The sequence below is a fragment of the Ambystoma mexicanum genome, chromosome 11 (assembly GCF_040938575.1).
Source record: "Ambystoma mexicanum isolate Mex_15411 chromosome 11, UKY_AmexF1_1, whole genome shotgun sequence".
Classification (NCBI taxonomy): domain Eukaryota; kingdom Metazoa; phylum Chordata; class Amphibia; order Caudata; family Ambystomatidae; genus Ambystoma; species Ambystoma mexicanum.
The window spans coordinates 206,907,657-206,928,507 of NC_090934.1; the positions used below are offsets into that span (position 1 = coordinate 206,907,657).

At 44.3% G+C, this 20,851-nt stretch overlaps 1 protein-coding gene across 1 annotated transcript; it reads left to right on the forward strand.

Moving 5' to 3' along the window:
- Window positions 1–9,048: 9,048 nt before the first annotated feature.
- HMGN2 (high mobility group nucleosomal binding domain 2) lies at window positions 9,049–12,109 on the forward strand. Its single transcript, XM_069622860.1, has 6 exons — window positions 9,049–9,319; window positions 10,155–10,193; window positions 10,468–10,497; window positions 10,699–10,749; window positions 10,881–10,970; window positions 11,292–12,109. Exons 1-6 carry the CDS (start codon window positions 9,305–9,307, stop codon window positions 11,325–11,327), a joined length of 261 nt encoding a protein of 86 aa, XP_069478961.1. The 5' UTR covers window positions 9,049–9,304; the 3' UTR covers window positions 11,328–12,109.
- The last annotated feature ends 8,742 nt before the right edge of the window (window positions 12,110–20,851 follow it).

The window sequence follows — 20,851 nt, forward strand, 5'->3', positions numbered from 1 at the left end:
GTGCGACAATCCTTACTGGCGATACACCTCGCTGTGGCACCACCCAAAGCTTGAACCCACCCTGGACACGACTCTCCAGAAAGAATGGGACCCAGGGAAAGAAATGCACATAGGAGACCTATACCCTGACGGGAAATTTGCATCCCTGAACACTGTCCAGACGAAAGTCGGGACCGGGCTGGTTACAACAATACAATACTACAGACTTAAGGCTGCATGCAAGAAGCAATGGCCATCCCTACCAGAAGCCCCACCTACCCACCAATTATTGACCAACATTATGACACCAGCGGGCTTCAGCAGAGGAATTTCTACCCTCTACAATGCAGTTCAACAGCATACCCCCTCTAAGAACACAATGAAGGCCAAATGGGAGAGAGACCTGGGCATCACTATTGAGGACACCCAATGGGCCAAATACCGTCAGTTCACCAAAGCGATATCCATGTGCGCCAGTTTTAGACTGATCCAATTCAAGATATTAAACCATCTACACATCACTCCGAACAAAATCGCCAAATTCGACCCCGTGATTAAATCGGAATGCCCAAAATGTCAGACCCAAGGGGAAAACTCCTTCCACATGTACTGGGACTGTCCCCTGATTCCAAGGTTCTGGCATGAAGTAGCAGCCACGGTAAGCGACATTGTTGGGCACAGGATCCCAGCAACCCCACTGAAATACTTGCTCTGAGACATCGGGAAGGTCTCGATTAAAACACGTCGCCTGGTTGCAGTCGCGGGTGGAGTCGCCAAAAGGTGCATCCTAGGAGCCTGGAAGGCAAGAAACCCTCCCACACAGCAGGCCTGGATGAAAGACCTTATTCAAGTACAGGAAACTGAAGAAGTATATGTACAAAATGTGGTGTCTGCCTGCAGACCAAAAGATATCTGGGCCCCATTAAGGAGATATCTTAGGCCGCCCTCCGACACGTCAGGAGACGAATCCTTCAGCTCAGCTAATGACCTAGCCAACAAACTCACAGGACCAATATTGATCCCAGACTGATATCATGAATAAAAGCCACATGCACGTACAATACAATGCGGCCCACAATTGGAAAACGCACAGCCTGCTATATGTCAAAATGTAAAATGTCCATATTTGTTTGTTAAACGTGATGCACTTGTCATATTTCAAAATAAAGGTATTAAAAAAATAAAGAAAGAGATTGTAGCATGTCTTGTGGTTGGCGGTAAAGAGCCAATAGCCATCCATGATGTACACATGTATTTCAAGAAAGGCAGCGCAGCATTTGGCAGTAATCTATAAAACTCCACCGGTAAACCATCCAGTCCCGGTGACTTCCCAACGTTCAGCCTACTGATCGCTCTCATTTCTTCTAACGTTATATCTTCCTCAAGGACTTGTGATGCATCTTCTGCGATCTTCAGAATCTTCAACCCCCCAAGGAACTTTTCTCCTTTACCAGTGATGTCTGATTCATTTTGGTACAACTCTGTGTAAAATGACTGAAAAACCTCATTGATTTTCTTCGGATGGAAGGTAATCCGTCTGTCCAGACCTTGAATTGAAGTAATCAAACGTTCCGACTCCCTTTTCCTTAATCTGTACGTCAACCAGCGATCACACACTCTCCTTTTTCGAAATATGTACATTTGTGGTAAAAGAATTTCCTCTCCACCCGATCCGTGATTAGCGTCTTCAGTTCCTTCTTCAATTTCAAAAGCTCTGGAACAATATGAGTACACGTAGTATCATCCATAAGCCTCCTTGATATGTCTTTAATGTTTGACTCAAGTTCTGAATGTCTCCTCTCAAATGTTTTCCTTTGTCCACTTGCTAGGCCAATGAGCATCCCCCTCATGGTGCACTTGAATGCCTCCCACAATATTTCTGGCCTAACTTCCCCATTATAGTTCTCTTCTACGAAGAACTCAATATTTGCGGCTATTTTCTCCACCACCTCCACATTGTGTATCTACAAAGTATTCATCCTCCAAGTGTCATGATCCCTGCCCCCAAACTCCTGAGACAATATACTGAGCCAGGCCTCGATCACCCACATGGACCTTGACGACCTTTCCGTCTTATCTGAGACCCACTTGGAGTCAGACCTGGTGCTTGTGGCGCCAGGCTCATTCATAACTCTGAGGACAACTTGGCATTGGACTCTGTAATGTACTGTGGGCAACATGGATGCCCCCACATAACTCAGTTCTATGAACTGAGCTATGCGGTCTAGCTTTTTGGGTGTGGTTCAACCCAGGGATACCTGGAGGCTATTTAAACCACACCCGGGCAGAGGAACATGCTTTGCAGCCTGTGGAAAAGGTGATGGACATTAAGTGGACTATTAGTAGCTTCCTTATTCTATGTTAGATAAGGATAAGTGCCCTATTCACTAATATTTGTTTATTTTTACTTGTTCTATGTACCCGTTGCCTTAATTATTTAGGCCACGCACCCTTTTTCGGTGTTTGTGATGAAAATTGGAACGTGCGCGCACCAAGGCAAGGACCACCAAGGACCACTTTGCTGCGGCGTCGTGTGCTTGTGTGCTCCTTTCTTTTTGTTTTTTTATCAGTCCGCCTCAGCTTCACATAGATCCACAAATCCACAGGTTCCATGGTAATGCCCTAGATTAAAATAATATTTTTTTTTCCCCTTGTGTGTCCCTGTATTTGATTTCTCATTGTATTTTATTGCACATACGAGTTGCGGTTTGTATAAGATAACAAACTCACAGTATCCATCTTAGAGTTGGAAACTATGCTGCAACGTCTGTATTCTTTAAAAACAGACATGCCAGCGAACCTACTTACACCACAGAATAGGGGAAGGGGAGCAGCAAAGGGAGGTAGTGCTATGAGAATCTTGCGTAAAGCTATCATTCTGACGCCAGTAACACGCCCCGTAACCACCCCAATAACTGATATGCGAAACTTTTTTCCTGATAACTTTCAGCCTGTATTTGACGCTGAAACGAAGTCTGCAGACAAAATACATCTGAATGATGAGCGCTCTAAAAGTTGTTTATCGCCACCACAAATGTTTCCTATTGTATCAATTAACAACAAGGGTCCTGTCTTGGATGACCCCTTGTTAGGTACAACGTGGGCTCGTCCCCGCTTACCCCCAGCAGACATGCCTACAATTGGGGTGGTGGATGAAAGCCCAGACACCAGTCATGTTATACCAGACATATCGATTTATGCCAACAACTACGATCTCTCTAACATCTCTGAAGCCATGAACCCTTCTACACCCAATGCGAACAGTACTATAGTTTCAGGGGCATCGGCTATATTTTATGTACATCCGACGCCATGTCGAAATATAGCCCCCCGAGTGGAGCCCCTTTCCACTAGGTCAAATTTCCATGTTAGAAATTACCCTTGCGGCTGTCAATATGACAATCACAAGTCTATTTAAGTTATTTAAAACATTAGACACCAAGATAACGCTACAATCGGAATCAATCCAACGTATTGTAGAATGGATTGTGGTTGAGCAGGATTCCAAACATGAACGTAGGATACACAATGAGAAGCATCACCCTAACAACTTATCTTTCAATACAGCAGTCACCAGTGCATGAGCAGCGGGGGTTTCCTCACCAGCAGTTCCATTCATTAAAAAAGTTATTGTAGCAGTTGATGCAGAAGGAGGTACAACAAATCCTTGTGAAGCTCCAGAAGTGTGTAAAAATAATTCTTGGATTAGTATTGATCCGGGCTCTCCTGATAACACACTGGAGGCCACACGATAACCAACAAATGATGTGCATTTTAACATATTTTCGAAAAGCAACAAAAAACAGCAACTGGCAAAGCCGAAGCAAACTGTGAAAGCGCAGAAGCCAAAATCAGGGGAAAAGTATATAACACATAAAAATATCACACAAGGTGAAAAGGTTGAATGGGATGTACCTCAAGAACAGCATCAACATGCCTGTCGTGAAGGACCTCGAGCAAACCACACTTTGACGTATGTTCCTCTAAATGAATTACTGGAAGTACTAAACGAACGTCAGATTGGCAATGAAACAGTGGAAAGTGGAACTCTTCAGTTGGCTATTAGTATCCCAACTTCAGTCCCGCAGAGAAAGAATAGCGTTGTGTGTAAGCCTAAAGGTGGGAATTCTACTAAAGGAGCCCTGACGTAGCCTACAATGAACAATGCCGTCAGAACACTAGGAAAGAAGTAGAGACATATCTCAGTATGAAGACAACAAATGAAAGCACGGCTCAGAACTTAGCACTGAACAGAGCTACCAGTGCTCCTCCGCTGCCAGTTTTCACGATAGAAGATACATCATGCAACGGTGGCTCGGCTCCACCTAAAAGCTTACCACTTCCAGAGTTGAGCTCACAGCAACATGTAGCGAAACCCATACCAATGAAATTGAATGCCTCTCTAGGCACCGCACTCGATCAATCATCTGCTCAAAGGAGACATGAGATCAGAGAGGCTGTTGACGCCTACATGAATGCTCAGCATACAAATGTGATTACTAACACATACTTACCTTCAAAGTTGGACACGGGGGTTGTCCCTGTAGACCAACAGGAAGTGGGGGAGAGGCAACATGTTCCTGATGCTTGTAATCTAGAGACCCAAAACCCCAATGATATTTACTCCATACACCATTGTCAACTATCCCACTCAAATATAGATGTTAGACAGGAAAAAGTTACCACCTCACCAGTTAGAAAACCGAAACAACAGATTGCTACCAAGCCCACCTTCAATTCATCTGAAGAACATACACGATTGAATTATCAATCATGTCGTGTCTGGATGCATATTTTAAACAAAATATCTTGAAGAACACAGTAGAGAAAACTACTAATGAAAGATAATTAACAATCACAAACAATGACATACCCCAAGGAATCAAAAGTGGTCAGGACAATAGAACCGATTTAAAATCTTATAAAGAAATCGACATACAGACATCGAATTCCAAACAGCGATTCAATATGGAACCTCCATTGCATAATCCAAATCCATTGAGCAATAAAGATCTTAAGAACAAAACTACAGAACAAAGATATTCCCTTATAATGAAATGTCGTGCAGCTCCATATTCAAAGTTTGATCTGTGTCGGACGAGTGTATTGAACATTTGTGGAGAAATTCCAGAACTAGAAGATATAGCAACGACAGACATCGATCAGATTGAATTTCTGTCTGATGAAGATCTCTCAATAGTACGCTTATGGATTCCATCAAGGGATGGATGCATATTTTAAACAAAATATCTTGAAGAACACAGTAGAGAAAACTACTAATGAAAGATAATTAACAATCACAAACAATGACATACCCCAAGGAATCAAAAGTGGTCAGGACAATAGAACTGATTTAAAATCTTATAAAGAAATCGACATACAGACATCGAATTCCAAACAGCGATTCAATATGGAACCTCCATTGCATAATCCAAATCCATTGAGCAATAAAGATCTTAAGAACAAAACTACAGAACAAAGATATTCCCTTATAATGAAATGTCGTGCAGCTCCATATTCAAAGTTTGATCTGTGTCGGACGAGTGTATTGAACATTTGTGGAGAAATTCCAGAACTAGAAGATATAGCAACAACAGACATCGATCAGATTGAATTTCTGTCTGATGAAGATCTCTCAATAGTACGCTTATGGATTCCATCAAGGGTGGTGCTCAATGCGTTGTGGAATTCAAAGATGGATATATTTAAGTTAGGATTTATCATAGCACAGGATCCTCATGCCAAGTACAATTAGATGAACAAACAAGCTCAAGGAACAAGTATGTCACTCAAATATATCAACAGAAGCAAACACCAGTTTGCAACGATGAAACCCAAGCATAACAGTTGACATCTTGTGTACAGGACATCAGCCTAGCCTCATGGAATACCCATGGGCATTGCCAACTACAAATGGAAAAAAGCAATTGCCTTGAGGATTATGATATAGTAGCACTACAGGAAACATGGCTGACAACTGATCCATTCTGGAATAATCACGACGTAGTTCTGCTGCCAGCAGTCAGGGGATCTAGAGGTAGACCTACGTCAGGTTTACTGGTAGCTGTTAACCAAAGCAGTGGCTTGAGCATTGAACCATGGGCTGCTCCCAAAAATGTCTTATTAATGGTCAAGATCAAATTACAGAAATCGGTCTTTGCACTAATTAATATGTACCGAAATCCAGTGGCCATCACAGATGATGCATTTTATGGAGAACTAACACAACTTCTGGACTTGATATTGGCATCTAAAGATGTTTCGGCTACCAAACTTGTAGGTGACATTAATTTGAACTGCATCTCTGATCGGAATAAATCAAGATACATCTAAGTTGAGAAGTGGGTCACGTTCATGGCTGACAGAAATTTTAGATTACGGAATGGAGCCCTTCCAGGGGATGTACCACCTCAAAACACCTGGCATCGTGGACTTACAGGTAACATCATTGACTTCATATATATGGACTACCACCTGTTTAATCTGGTCAATGTGTTCAAGATTGTGCATCAAACATTGATCACCACCTGCTTTCCATGACATGGCCATGGCAATTACAACAGCCAATTTACATCCCTAAAAACATGAAGCAGAATTTAATCATCAACAATGCGAAGACTCGATTCAGATGGACGGAGAAGGAACTTACACTTGTTGGAACATGACTTAAAAACACAAGCAAAGATCAGCAGCCCGTCATATGTTACCGTCATGAGTAAATACAGAACTGTATTTAGAACAAATGATATAATGCATTTTGCCACAAACACCAATTTGACCCTGTAGTGAAACTTTGTAAAAATGAAATAAGAGCGATTCGACTACTTCCGATCAAAGATCAGCTGTTAGCCATTAAAAGAGCAAAGAATAAATACAAAAATTGGATTCGCGGAAGAGCGGCCTTATTATTTCAAGCAGACAGTGAATGCATGTTGCGAACCTTACAAAATAAAAGCACCTCGGAAATGTGGGCTTTACTAAACAATGCAGAACACGACAGACAAACTCTCTGTCAGATCAATGGTGTCATGGAGTGGCAATGGATACACCCCTTTTCTGAACTTTACAGTGATAAAGTTCTGGCAAATTCAATCTATGCATTTCCAGAAGCCAGCTCATGGGACTTGGAGTTCTCCCCTACACTTTTAGAAGAACTAATCATGCGCTCAAGTAAATCTAGAGCAGCAGGCCCTGATGGCTTAAGCAATTTTATGTTTAAAGCAAATCCAACTCTTTGGGCCAACATTCTGGACAGAATATTCAGATCCTAAGTATTTAATAGAAGCCTACCTGACTCTTGGCGCACGTCAATAGTTGTGCCCATATTTAAAAAGTGCGATAGGTCTAAACCAAGTAATTATAGGCCTATCGCCCTGTTGGATGCACCGGGCAAGATATTCACAAGGATAGTTCTGAAGGAGTTCAATTCCTGATCAAAAACGTGTGGGAAACGTGACCCTAATCAAACTGGGTTTGTGCGAGGTATGGGCACCTCTATTAACCTGACATGCATAAGCGCAATCAAAAGCCAAGCTAGAGTCAGTAAACAGCCATTATATTTGGCATTTGTTGATTTTAACGCTGCATTCGACTCAGTCTCCCGACCTCTATTAATGAATAAATTGTCATTAGCAAAATGTCCACCTACATTGAAAGATATCATCTTTGCACTACATTCTGACACTTCAATACAGATTAGACTCAATGATAGGACTCCTTTCAGGTTGATTAAATTCAGCTAATACACATTTTTTTAAAAAAGGACTCTTTTCACCAGCGATAAGAACTGCTAGAGGCTTAAAAAAGGGGTGCATAATGGCCTCAGCTCTGTTTTTTATTCGTGACATCAAAGAGATTTTCATCAATGAGATAACAGAAGCGCAAAATTGGGTGGTAGGTCCATGGCAGCCTTGTTGTATGCAGATGACCTTGTGCTTTGTTCTAAAAGCCCAATAGGTTTTCAAAACGTATTAACTATTTTATCTCAATACATTCAAAACAATAACCGAAGTATTAACTTGGAGAAAACCAAAATCCTCATGTACGCCCCGAAAAAGACAACTCGCAATACAATCAATTGGGCTGTCCGGGAGGTAAAAATTAAGGTGGCGAGTCAATACATTTACTTGGGCATGACTATGGACACCAGTCATTGTAACCAAAGTCACATACTAAGATTACAACAGAAGGTCGTAACAGCGATTTCTCAAACAAAAAATATTAAATATATTAAATTTAATATATTAAATAATATCCTTCAATATTAAACAAATCTTCTAAATAGCATAAACCTGACTCTATACAACGTGGCACACAATGGTATGTCAACAGTTTACAGCAAAAGCTATTGGGCGTCAAAATGGGGTATTTTAGGGAAAAATAAAAATCATTACTCTCAATAAGCACAGGATATGAGGCGCAGTCCTTTTAAACAAACACTGAACAGGGCGAGCACATAAGCCATGAAAACCAGAGGAGCAGAGCGAAGATCTGTCGAACACAGGAGTCTGTGTGAGCTTTGTGTACTGGGGATACATGTACTTTCGGAACCAAGTTTGACCGATTCACGGGTCAGTTTCGCGTGCATCCTAAAGCGTCGCGTTTATAAGTGTTCGATCTTTACGTCTATGAGAAAGATGGCTGTGTGAAATTTACAAAGACACGTTGCACGTCGGCCCTCGCCTGGAACACCCAGGGTCGGTGTGATGCGCGCGGTAGTACATTGTTAACATTCCATTAAAAAGCAGGTATAGGGACAGACACACTACTGCCCCAAAAGGCAGGCGGCTCCTGCGCGGAAAACGTAGACGGCCTGTGCTGGGTAAAGCCAAGTTATTTTCTTGTGCCCCTCCCCCGGCATTTCTGCTCTACCGCGCTTTCCTATACGAATCAAAACAAAGCGCTCAGGGACACTGCCACGGGCGCGCGCTAAAGCCTTTTCCCGCGCTTCACTACAAAGCTGGAAGAACAACTGCCACTGTATACATTCAAATAAAGCGGGGTCGCGCAACAAGGCGTAGTGTAGAGCGCGCCTGCGTGCTGCGCAGCTGTCCCTGTCAAGACCCCCTCGCGTTGTTTTGTCACGCAGCCGCCTCCTTTCCACCAATACCCGCCCACCTTGCGAAGAACGAGCCTCAGCCGGAGCGTGCTTACTTCCACGTGACTAGCGTAGGACCAATCGACATTTGAGACTTGACGCTGGATCCGGTTTTAACCGGTTCCCGGAGGTCTTCCATTTCTATAAAAGTTATACACCTCACGAATTTAAACCATTCCACACAGCTGCTTGCCTTATTCGGTCGTTGTTTCTCGCTGCAACTTAACCATGCCCAAGCGAAAGGTAAGCAAATAGCGCGCCCCAAAGCAATTTCAAGGAGTGAGTGATCACGGATTCGCGTGTGTGCGTGATGCAGTCCGGAATTTTGAGCACCCCTTCAAAAAAAAAAAAATAATCCGTACGCTAGACTATGGGAATATATATATGCTCGTAATTTCAAACTAGTGATCGTAAAATCGCTATTAAAATGAAATAGAATGATTAGGCCCCTTCTAGTTGAGCGACGTCGTGGGACTAAATGATGCTATTCGGTCTTGAGGTACGCGCTCTGTTGAGACGCCATGATGGGAGATTTTTTGAAAATTGTGTTTGTCGACTGCACGGAATGCGGTCTTTGCTAGAGGGAGGGATGACATGTTGAGTTTTAAATTTTTTTTGCTTGTGTTACCTCGGACATGTTTTGGGCGAAGACAATGGGGGTAATACACCGCCGCAAGTACGCGCACCATTAGTTCCTGAAGGCAGGATTGCGAGCGGCGCTCTCGCGCCGCCGTCTATATTTGTTGTTCGTTATGTATTAGCGCGTTAAGAGTTACGCCGGGAGAATCTCCCTGGACTATGCTCTCAAAGAAGCGGCGGGTATCCCGCAATTAACTGAGCTCTACTCGGATTGTGAGAGGGTTAGTCACAAACCTTGTTTTCAGACTGAAAGCGCGCGAAGGCAAATGGGCGGGGTTACCGCCAAAAAGACTGCTAACGGTCGTGTCGCTGTGGGCGGGTCTATGACGGCGTGCAATCTCTGTGCCGCCTGGGCGTGATTATGGACGGCCATGTTGAGTTTGTGCAGCGCGCTGATTTGTTGTTTCGCGGTAGTAACTTTGAATCTTTATTTTCATAGGCTGACGGAGATGCTAAGGCGTCCAAGGGGAGAGACGAGGTAAGTTGTGTGCAGTGGTTAGGTCTCCATGGCTAGAAACGATTTAGTGGTATTAATGTTACGCACGTTTCTTTGCTTAGTTTCTCTTAATAGTTTTTTTTCATCAACATTGGGTGGGCACTTGTCGGGGGGAAAATAAAATATATGTTGGCATTTTGTTTCTATAGAGATACTGGTATATTTATTGTACGCTGCTTTCTAATGGAGAAAAACGAAACATTGGCGTTTAGTGAACTGTTTTCATTCGCTGCTAACTATTTTTTCCTACTTTCAGCCACAGAGGCGGTCGGCACGGTTATCGGCAGTAAGTAAAACCTTTATTTATAGCCAGTTTAATGTCCGTCGAGTGCATGTGGGTCCCATCTGCTATCCGTTAGTTTAATCTTTATCCTTTAACACGCCATACTATGGACTATTTTCGTTGAATTATCTACATCGCTTATAATCTGCATTTTAAATATGAAAACGTTGGTTTGTAGACTAATGCGCATTAATTTCCTTCCAGAAACCCGCCCCTCCTAAAGTAGAGCCCAAACCTAAAAAGGCAGCCCCAAAGGTGAGTTGTCCTTTAGCTGTTTTATGGAAGGTTGCCTTCGGTGGCTGTCTACAACTCTGATGCAGCCATTTAAACGATAAAAAAAAATCTCGACCTAGTTCTCATTTTCGTTTTAATTATTTCTTACACAGAAGGCAGATAAACAGCCCAAAGGGAAGAAGGGGAAGGACAGTAAAGAAGCTAGCAACCCAGCAGAAAACGGAGATGCTAAAACTGATCAGGTTCGTTGCTCTCATTTACTTAACCCGTTCATTTGACTTCGTTGTATCAGTTGGTTGGCAGAACATAGTTCTATTCTTTTAGGTAGTGCGTTATGCTTCGATACATACAATGTGAAATACTCCTAACCCCTCCGTGAAGAGTAGGCCATTTTGTTTTGCGGGCTACTGAAGATGGAAAAAGTTGAGCAGTTATTAATGGTCTAAATGGGAAAAGGGTCTGTAAGAACGGTTTAGTTGATCCTCTATGTAGGTAAAGGGGTTGGAAGAAAGGCTTGCTTGATGATGTATATTTAATGAAGCATTTTTTTTCCCTCCCACTAGGCACAGAAAGCGGAAGGAGCTGGAGATGCAAAGTGAAATGTGTGAATTTTTGATAACTGTGTACTTCTGGTGACTGTACAGTTTGAAATACTATTTTTTATCAGGTTTTATAAGATGCAGAATTTTGTTTTACTTTTTTTTAAGCTATGTTAGCACAAAATGCTTTGTTTGGGGAGGGGCTGAGTGTTCTGTCATTAACTGTTTAGCAGAACTTGTTCTAAAGGGCCGTTTTACTCCGGACAAACTAGCGGCTCAAATTAAACGTGTGCGGATAATACATGAATACGGTTTTTTACATTGTTGCCCGTGTTGTCTGTGATTTAAGCGACTCGTTGGATTTGAACTGCAGACGTGTACCCCATTTATCCCGTCCGTCTTGCATAGACCTTTCTCGTGTTATTAGGGCAGCTATTTAAGAAAGATGTGACCTTGCCTTTTGGGGTGATGGTTGAGAAGGGGGTGTGGTTTCTGGGTTGGCAGTGTGCATGCTCGAACAAAGGCTCAAACATCTTTGTAATTGCTGATGGCAACATGAATTTTTATTGTGGCTCAAGTCAAATTCTGCAGTTTTAAATGGTTTCCTCGGGGCAGACCTGTGAACTGTTGTCAAAACAAATGTGAATGTCCGCCCTTATTTCCCTATTAAAGATTTTTTTATTTTTATTGATGAATACTAACTTTGTTTGCTAGTCCAGGGGGGTGGGAGGGGAGGGTGGTTTGTGATGTTGTAAATTGTAGCCCATGTCCTGCCTGAATTGCCACGATTGTTTGAGAAGGATCATCAATAAAGCTTGGATACTGTTTGGCTTGGAAAGTCATGCCATGTTCACGAATCATTATTCAACTAATATGCATGTTGCTAAATCCTCCCCGCTCATATTGAGGTGCTATTTAGAGCCCTGCTATATTTGCATGCCACGCCCCCTTAGTAGTACGCTTTGCTAAACTGGGATTATTTTATCTATGTAGTCAATTCACTAGTATACTCATTCCAGAAGGTGCAATTTTTCGTATCTTTTTGAGGCCGTCATAGCCAGGCGTGCGATGGGATACGCACATGCAAGCCTGTGGGTGAGGGCGTTTGTCTACCAATTCACTGCCCATCGTCTTAACATGCTCTTGCATGGGGCAACTTCAAACTTGCCCTCTCGGTGTATAGTAAGTTGTTTGAAGTAATTGTAGCTGTTGGTTACATGGCATAACAAGTGAGTGACCATATCTGCTCCTTCCGCTGGATCACGTTAAGGCTAAGCTAACGACTTTGGCATGTGCGTTTGTATTAGGCGTTGCTACGAGCAACGCCCTGTTGATTGCGCGCTTATCCTGCTTAAAGCCTAATTTCCCAATGTTTTTGTTGCGCCCTCCTTTTGAGATCTATTTTAGTGATTGGTGTTATAAAAATATAATTTGCCCGCTTAAATGGCTCAGCTGCCTTGCATTACCCACAGCTGGACTATCTGGGTTATCGCATTTTAGGAAATGTAACGGAGGCCGCCTTGAACAATATTGGGATAATCCGTGTCCCCTAATATAGATTGCAGTGGGATACGTGTTCATGAAATGTCAATCCCTGCATATTTTTTATTACTTGGTAAATGGAAAGGATACCATGTATGCTATACTCTTGATGGCATGACACTTGTTCTGTTCCCTTGTGTCGGTGTCAACCCTACTGCTGTGGAGATCTTGGCCTGTGCCAAAGACGTAGATTAAACACTTTACCAGGCCGATCTTTGGCCTTTCCACTACAGCACCCTTTTGTATTCACTTATAGTACCTTTACTTGGAAACGCCCCAGTGGCCAAAAGTTGTATTCTCCCCGCCCCCTTCTTTCTCCGCACTGTGGTACAGTTGCTTTTTACCCCGCGTGAAGTCATGGCAAGGGTACAGTTGCTCCCTGGGGCATAACTGCAAAACATACAAAGATTACTTTAGGGCTCTGTACCATGACGCACCTTTTTCTGCTATGTTGCACCTTTTTCTGCTATGTTGCACATGTTTCTGGGGGTGACCCCCTCACATGGCCTCTACAGTGAGGGGGACAAAACTATGCATGTTCATAGCGCACTGTACTTAAAAACGATCTGATCGTGAATGTTGGCAGCGACGAAGGTGTAGTGGCCAAATCAAGCTGGGTGGATTTAAACTAACGGCTGGAAAGTTACCAGCGTCGATGTAGATATTTATACACTAGTGGCGTTCAACGCTGCAAATGGTATATTCTGACCCATGTCTTACTATAGAAGGGGCGCAATCCTTGGGGCTAGAATAATTAATATACTGCCACTTGTGGTTTGAAAGCTATTTTTTTTTTTTGGAGCAGTGTACTAGCATAGGCCCTAACAGCGCAACTTATCTTCAATCTAATATTGAATAGGTGTAGTTATCAAATACATGGAAACGGACCATGCCAAATCCCGGTCTTCCACACTTAATACGTTGTGATCGCGAGCCAAATCGCCAATCACTGCATTTTCTCTGTCTGTAGAGGAAGTCGCATTCGTTTGAATGTATACTTTGGTTAATCCATAAAAAGCACGATAACGATTTGTTAATCGGGGCTTTGGGGAACAGAGTGCCACTGGAAGGTGTGGCCTGCTGTCAAATTTCAAACAAACATACAGAAATCTGAACTGACATCTAAGCAATCACTTTATGGTATAATTTGACTATGCGGTAACCCAACACGACGTGAAATCTGTTGCTTAAAGTAAGGTATTGTCATTCCTTCTGTACGATATGAGTTAGTGGAAGTTGAGGTTGCTATTGTGGGTTTTGGCCCATTGCACCAGAGGACCGTGTTTGGTACTTTTATTTCTTCCCTGAGACATTTTACTTGCCTCTTGGCTTTGCTGATTGCTTCTCTACTTAAGATCCCTGATTCTCCAGAGATTACTTGGAACTTGTCTCTAAGAGCTCTACTCGCCATAACAGGGAAGGACTTTTCTGTTATGGGGCTTTTTTCGTAAGGCATGGTAGCTTCTATTGCTTTGAGTTTGGCCGGTTTCTGGATTGCTTGTGTGAACACCCACATTTTCATTTCAGCTCTCGGAAACCTCACCCCAAAGTTGGTATTGAAAATGCTTCTTGTATCTGTTCCTGTGTAGATGCTGCAGCGTATATGGCCCATTAATGACGCTCTGTTCTGTGCCACTTAACCTAGCCTCTTGTCAGGCCAGCTTTAAGAGCTTCTTAATTGGGGGGGGTCTGGAAGAGTTGGAAGTTTTGCTTGGTTTCGTTTTGGTCTGCTGCAGCCATTCATTGCATGTATTTTCCTGGTGTAGGTGCGAAGCCACATTAGAATATACCATATGACGATACGCTTCAAGAATGTGGTCTTCCCCACTGAGTGCCACCAAGCGTGAAGTGTAAGGAAATGCACATGGATTTTATCATGCTGCTGCTGCCACCACGGGAGAGTGGGGTTGTGGATGTGGAGACTTCCAGACCAACATCGCTTTTTGGGTATTGTAGCTGGACAGGTGTCTCCAGCCAGATCTGACCTTTTTATTTTTTTTCCCAATTGGGATGCCTGATCATCTGTAGCATTAGGGTGGTGACCTCTGCTAGGACCCACGACTGTTTGTGTGTGTGTGGGGATGCTAATAATCTGCAACCCATTCGGAGCACTTTAGCAGATAGGCAATCACGGTTTCCACTGGGGGGTAATTATCTGGTGGAGACACCATGCCTTCTGCGGGCGGGGGAGCCAATTGAGGCTGTACTGGAGGAGTAACTATTTTAGTAAGCCTTTCAGATAAGTGTTCCTCATCCTCCATGCCACTGAAATTTGCGTGACAGGACATTGTGCTGCAGATATCGTCTTGAAAGGCCTGCACCTCTTGTGAAGTGAACCTTGGATTGGAAGGGTATTTTGCAAGGATAAATGTCCTTTCATTACTGGGTCTAAATCCCACCATAGTAGAAGGCTAACGGGTTATGTCTATGTCCTAATGTCTTCTGTGTGAGGACGTCTCATTACCTCCGTTTGAATGTGAGAATAAGTAAAACTTGCTATAATCTGGAATCCCCACAGGCTGTACAAATCACCCTTTAAATTCTTCAAATCCTTCGGTCATCTCGCATGTCCATGTTATCTTTTACCCACCTGTGCTTCCTTATGCTCTTTTAAAAGTGGTTGAATATATGTACTGTTATCCACAACCCAGGCCTTTTAATAATTAGATACGCCTACAAATTGTATTTCCCTCACTGTCTATGGTTCATGATTACTTTTGCCCTCCCTTATTAAAAAGATTAGCTGTCCTATGTACAGGACCCCTTCTTCAAAGTACTGCAATTTATCTTTGCCTGCGTTGTATCATTTCTCTGCTACTATAGTCTGATATTTTCAGCATTTTCTTGTCTTGCTGCACAATAGTATATCGTACTTTTTGAACTTAATTTTAACTTGCTTCTCCACTCAATACTTCACCTGAACTACCGGTCCATAAAATGCTTGCCACCATTTTCTAAATCTTCCAGGAAAAATGACTGCTCCTCTTTTCCTTTGGTATTTGCACAGCAACAGCGCACCCCACTGCAGTTGCAATGACTCATTTAGAGGGTTTTCTCATTGTTGGCCCCTATTGGGCTTGCAGAGCAGCTGGACCAAGTTGTAATGAGTCTGCTGACATCTGGTTAGGGGAAATTGTTGGTAATTGTGGGTGGGGGTTGGATGTGGGAACTACCGATCGTTGGTGGAGGCTGTGTTGGGGTTGAAGTTATTAAAAATGGCGGAAGTAGAACAGCAAATCGCGCTATGATGGAGTGGCATAAATACTGATTCTGGCAGGGAATGCATTCTGTGCCACACATATTGGATGACCCTATACCCGCGTGATGCCCGTTAAGGTAATGCCCGTTAAGGTAATGCCCGTTAAGGTAATGCCCTGGAATGTCCGGGTCCTAGGCAACTACACCAAATCGTGCAAGATTGTCGCTTATGCCCAAAGACGTGGTGCTAGAATACTCATGTTACAGGAGACACATGCACGGACACACCTGGCTACTGCCATCACACCATCCTGGGGAACCAATAGATTTTACACCTACTCCATACAGGCCTGAGGGGTATTGACCGTGATACACAAGTCTATTAAATTTACCCTCTTTAAAACTATGTTGATCTGGATGGTAGATACATTATACTACACTGCAGGCTGGTAGACAGACTATCTCTTGGTAAACACCTATGACCCTAATGTGGACTCCCCTGAGTGTTTTGATGCTGTATCTACAATCCTGCTGGGCTGTCTGGATCCAAATCATCTGGGGGAGACATGAACCTGGTACTTGATGTGGATCTAGATAGGACTGGGTCAGCACCCAGGGCACTATTGCGTGCTGAGCGCAAACTACATACATTGTGTGCTGCACCGGACATTCGCAATGTCTGGAGGTCGTGCCATCCCCAATTGCGTGAATACACGTTTTACTCTACTGTGCATGATAGCTCATCCAGAATTGATCTCTTGGTGTCCAATGGCCTCGTTGGCCGGACCCGGGAAACCCAAATACTGTCCTGTACGATATCCAACCATGCACCCGTTACTCTTATTGTCGAGCTTGGAATACCAGTTTCTACTTGTAGCACCTGGCATTTCAAAGCCGCGGCCCTCCTGGACATTGTATTTAAAGCCGACATACTGGCTGACATCGCTACCTTTTTTTAATGTAACTCCTTGCAGTCCACCACGGCCAGCGTCCGCTGGGATGCATTCAAGGTATATATCAGGGGGATGTCCATCTCCAAGGAGGCAGGCGTGCTGAAAACCATTAAACGATCTTACTTGCTCCGAGGCCAGGCGTAGGGACCTAGAGCGCCACTGCGGCTGACCCCGCTAAACTATCGCAAATCAACGAAGAACTGGGGGTCTTTGAGTCGCATGCTATCGGGGAGGTTCGTTACTTCAGCCGGCCTATGGCTGCGCGCAGGTACGGGGAGGGGGATAGACCCGGGAAAACACTGGCCAGGCTAACATGGGGAGAACGGGGCCAGACCCAAATTGTGTCTAAGGATGATGGGGGCATACCACATTGGTCCGATCAGCAGATACTAGATAATTTTACTGACTTCTACAAGGACCTATATGCTGCACCTCCAGAACACAGTGAACAACACATGAGGGATACCCTCGCCCAGATCCCGATGACACTCATCGATCCACCAAGGATCAACTTAGCCTGCCGATCACACACGAGGAGGTGGTTGAGGCGATCTCCGATCTGCCCAGATCCTGGGCCTGATGGGTTAACATCCGAATTTTACCAGGAGCATGTGGCTATCCTTGCTCCCAGACTGCTTGAGGTCTGGCATGAATCTCTCTGCCTCGGCCTCCTCCCTCCCTCACTGCGGGAGGCTATTATGGTACTGCACAAACCCGGTAAGCTTAGCGATGAGTGCGGTTCATTTAGACCCCTCTAGCTGATGAACATTGACACAAAAATCTTTGCTAAAGTGATTGCCAATCGCTTCCTTCCTGTCATGACTCATCTGGTACATGAGTACCAGTCAGGATTTGTACCCGGGAGAGCCACCTCCCAGAACATCCGGCGGCTCTTTAATGTTATGGTCGGAATTGACCAGGATGCCAATGCCATCGCCGTTGCACTGGATACCCAGAAGGCATTCAACATGGTCTCTTGGAAATATATGTGGTTGGTTATGGAAACCATGGGTATCGGCCCCAACATTACTAGATGCATTAAATTATTGTACACAATGTTCACGCTCTTTAGGGGGACCCGCCAAGGCCGCCCGTTTTCCCCGATGCTCTTTGCAGTGGTTATAGAACCTATGGCAGATCATGTCAGGGCACGACACACTTACAGGGGGATCCGCTTAACTGGCACTCCCGAAATATCCCTGTATGCTGATGATGTATTATTATATATTAGAGACCCCGCCACTCACCTCGACCCAATCCTTAGAGACATTACACGTATTGGTGCTTGCTCAGTATTTACAATTAACTATTCCAAATCCGAAATCTTCATACTTGGGTTAAACACACCACAACCTGCCTCTGAATATCTACTCCGCTGGTCCCCCGGCGGTTTTCGATACTTGGGTGTTCAGGTGTCCCTTTCCGTGTCCACCTTGCTGGGGGATAACTATGCGGCTGTTGCGCAACTAGCTGAGTTCAAGATGGCCAAATGGCGCCATCTCCCATTGTCACTGGCGGGGCAGCTCTCTCTCATCAAAATGATCCTTGTCCCTAAACTGCTATACATATTCTGCAACGTCCCCATCTGGCCTGGAAAACCATATTTCTCGAGCCTGCATAAAACCTGTGCGCAGTTCCTATGGTACTCGGGTGTGGTTGCAAGAGATGGTCGGACATGGTGCTCCCATTTGAGTGTGGTGGGCTTGCAGCGCTGGATCTGATGCTATACTGGATTGCTGCGCAGGCCCAATATTCTACGTATTTGTACCCCCAGCCTCTTAACTCGTCCACATGTTAAGCTCGAGACATTGGCTGCGGCCGGGGCCAACATCATGACCCTGGTTTTCCAACGGGGATTCTCATCTGATTCCCCGTTTGACCCTGTGGCCGCCACTCTACTCGCCTGGGGCCACGTCTTTGCCATGGCGGCCGACACTAGCCCCTACTATACATGGCTTCCTGCCTGGAAGTTTCCCTGACTGGAACCCACACATGATGTGAAAGATACCAATGCTGGAGAAATGCAGTTACAGGTAAGAAACTATTCCCTTCCAAATTGCAGGCTTCGCATGTTCTGGGAGCAGTTCTGGGAGCCCCTCCACGGAGAACAAACACGGCCAAATAACCTGTTCTATGGGAAGGTGTCTACTAGGGAGGATCTACAACCACGTTTTAGCTCACTGTACCTGTACCTTTCAAAGAGGAGAAATATCCATTTGCATATCAGTCTTTGTCCCACCCACAAGGGCAGTCCAGCACCGAAATGCTAGGCAATTCTTCTCTGAAGATGAGTACCAACAGCCACCCCAGACATGTGTTTCAGCCTGGTCAGGCCTCATCAGTGAGATGAAGCTATGCCTCCGTTAAGCACAGTGAGCAAGGGGTCCACGTCTGGATTACCCTGGGTAATTTATGGTGAAACCCAAAGTTCCTAAAAATGCACAGAACGGTCTGAGAGGCCTTCTTTCGATGCTCCCTTTGGCTTTGTAATCATCTTTCTGCATCATTTGCCTATATAAATCCCCAATCCTTTTCCCTATGCCTTCTGCCTCATGCTCATCAACCCATTTCTGTATTCTCTGTATCCCTTGCAGCTCCCTGCGGGCTGTTGTGACACACTCACTTCTTCCTATGGTTCTAGTGCTTCAATTGGTACTATACATCTATTAATGATATGATCTATTTCGTCATCCCCTACTCTTCATTTCTTTTCCATCTCCCTTTTCTCTTCTTCCTTGCACCTTCTTTGCAACCTATGTTCTTTCAATCCTTTTCGATTTCGTCTTGTTTCTGTGGCACTGGGCCATTCTTCAGAGTATGTTTCGAATGGATTGTGTCCTCCCATGTATTCCTCATCTTAGATATTTTGTCTCCCAGCTCGGCTGCTTCGGAATTTTTTTTTCACCAGAGAGTGCTGTGCTCTAAGCCACAGAGTTGTAGCCCCTCAAGGGCCGCCGTCCAGCATCGACATCATCCGCAGTATAAAAGGCTTGAGCGGCGCCCATTAGCTCAGTTCCGTTTTTCCGATAACTGCTTTGTGTCACAAAACGGCGCATCCGTTTTTCTTAGATGAAATGTCCTCGTAATCGACTCCAACCACACCTAAGACGCATTTTAAAAAATGTCTAAAGTGTGGTCAAAAAATTTTGATTACTGACCCCCATCGTTATTGCCTTTGGTGTTTGAGCCCTGACCATCGGGTCGACGAATGTGGTTCCTGTCAGGCTATGTCCAATAACACTCTTAAGGAACGGAAAGGTAAGCTGGCGGTGGGGGAGAAACTTATAAGTCTTCAAAAAGACAGAGATTCAGTAGGGTCGAGTGGAAAGTCTCGACACGGGTCGAGGAGATCGAGGTCTAAGAGTCGCTCGAGGAAATCCTCCTCGTCTTCGTCCAAAAAATCAAAGAAGCAACGTCATAATCTTCTTCCCCCTTGTCTGAAAGAAGGGTTATTTCCTATCCTTCCAAGCATGATTCCCCTGAAAAATGGGAGGCCTTCAGAGCTTCGATGCTTAATATTTTTGAGTGGCCCAGACCCCACAGAAAAAGCCGCGTGAAGAGCATGTCCCTGCCCACTCCAAAGGTGACAGAGGGAGATCAAAAACTAAGCACGTGAGATCCGACAAAAAGTTGAGTGTCATCAGAGGAAAGTTCTCCGACATCTCATGAAAAAATAGTAAAACCAAAGGTGCATAAATAACACATGACAAAATGGAGTCCACTTCGAAGTCGAATATCGACTCGACGAAGCCTTCGATGACGGCGGCGAGGCTGCCATCGAAGATGGCGTCGATACCTTCCGCGACATTGTCGAGGCCTCCGACGACGTCGAAGCGTCCTTCGAAAACCTTGAAGCCAGCGTCCATACCATGGACGCCTTCAATGCCATTG

Coding starts and splice junctions, on each gene's coding strand:
- HMGN2 (XM_069622860.1), top strand. Junction 10,194..10,467: donor CGTCCAAGGGGAGAGACGAG/GTAAGTTGTGTG, acceptor TCCTACTTTCAG/CCACAGAGGCGGTCGGCACG. Junction 10,971..11,291: donor GAGATGCTAAAACTGATCAG/GTTCGTTGCTCT, acceptor CCCTCCCACTAG/GCACAGAAAGCGGAAGGAGC.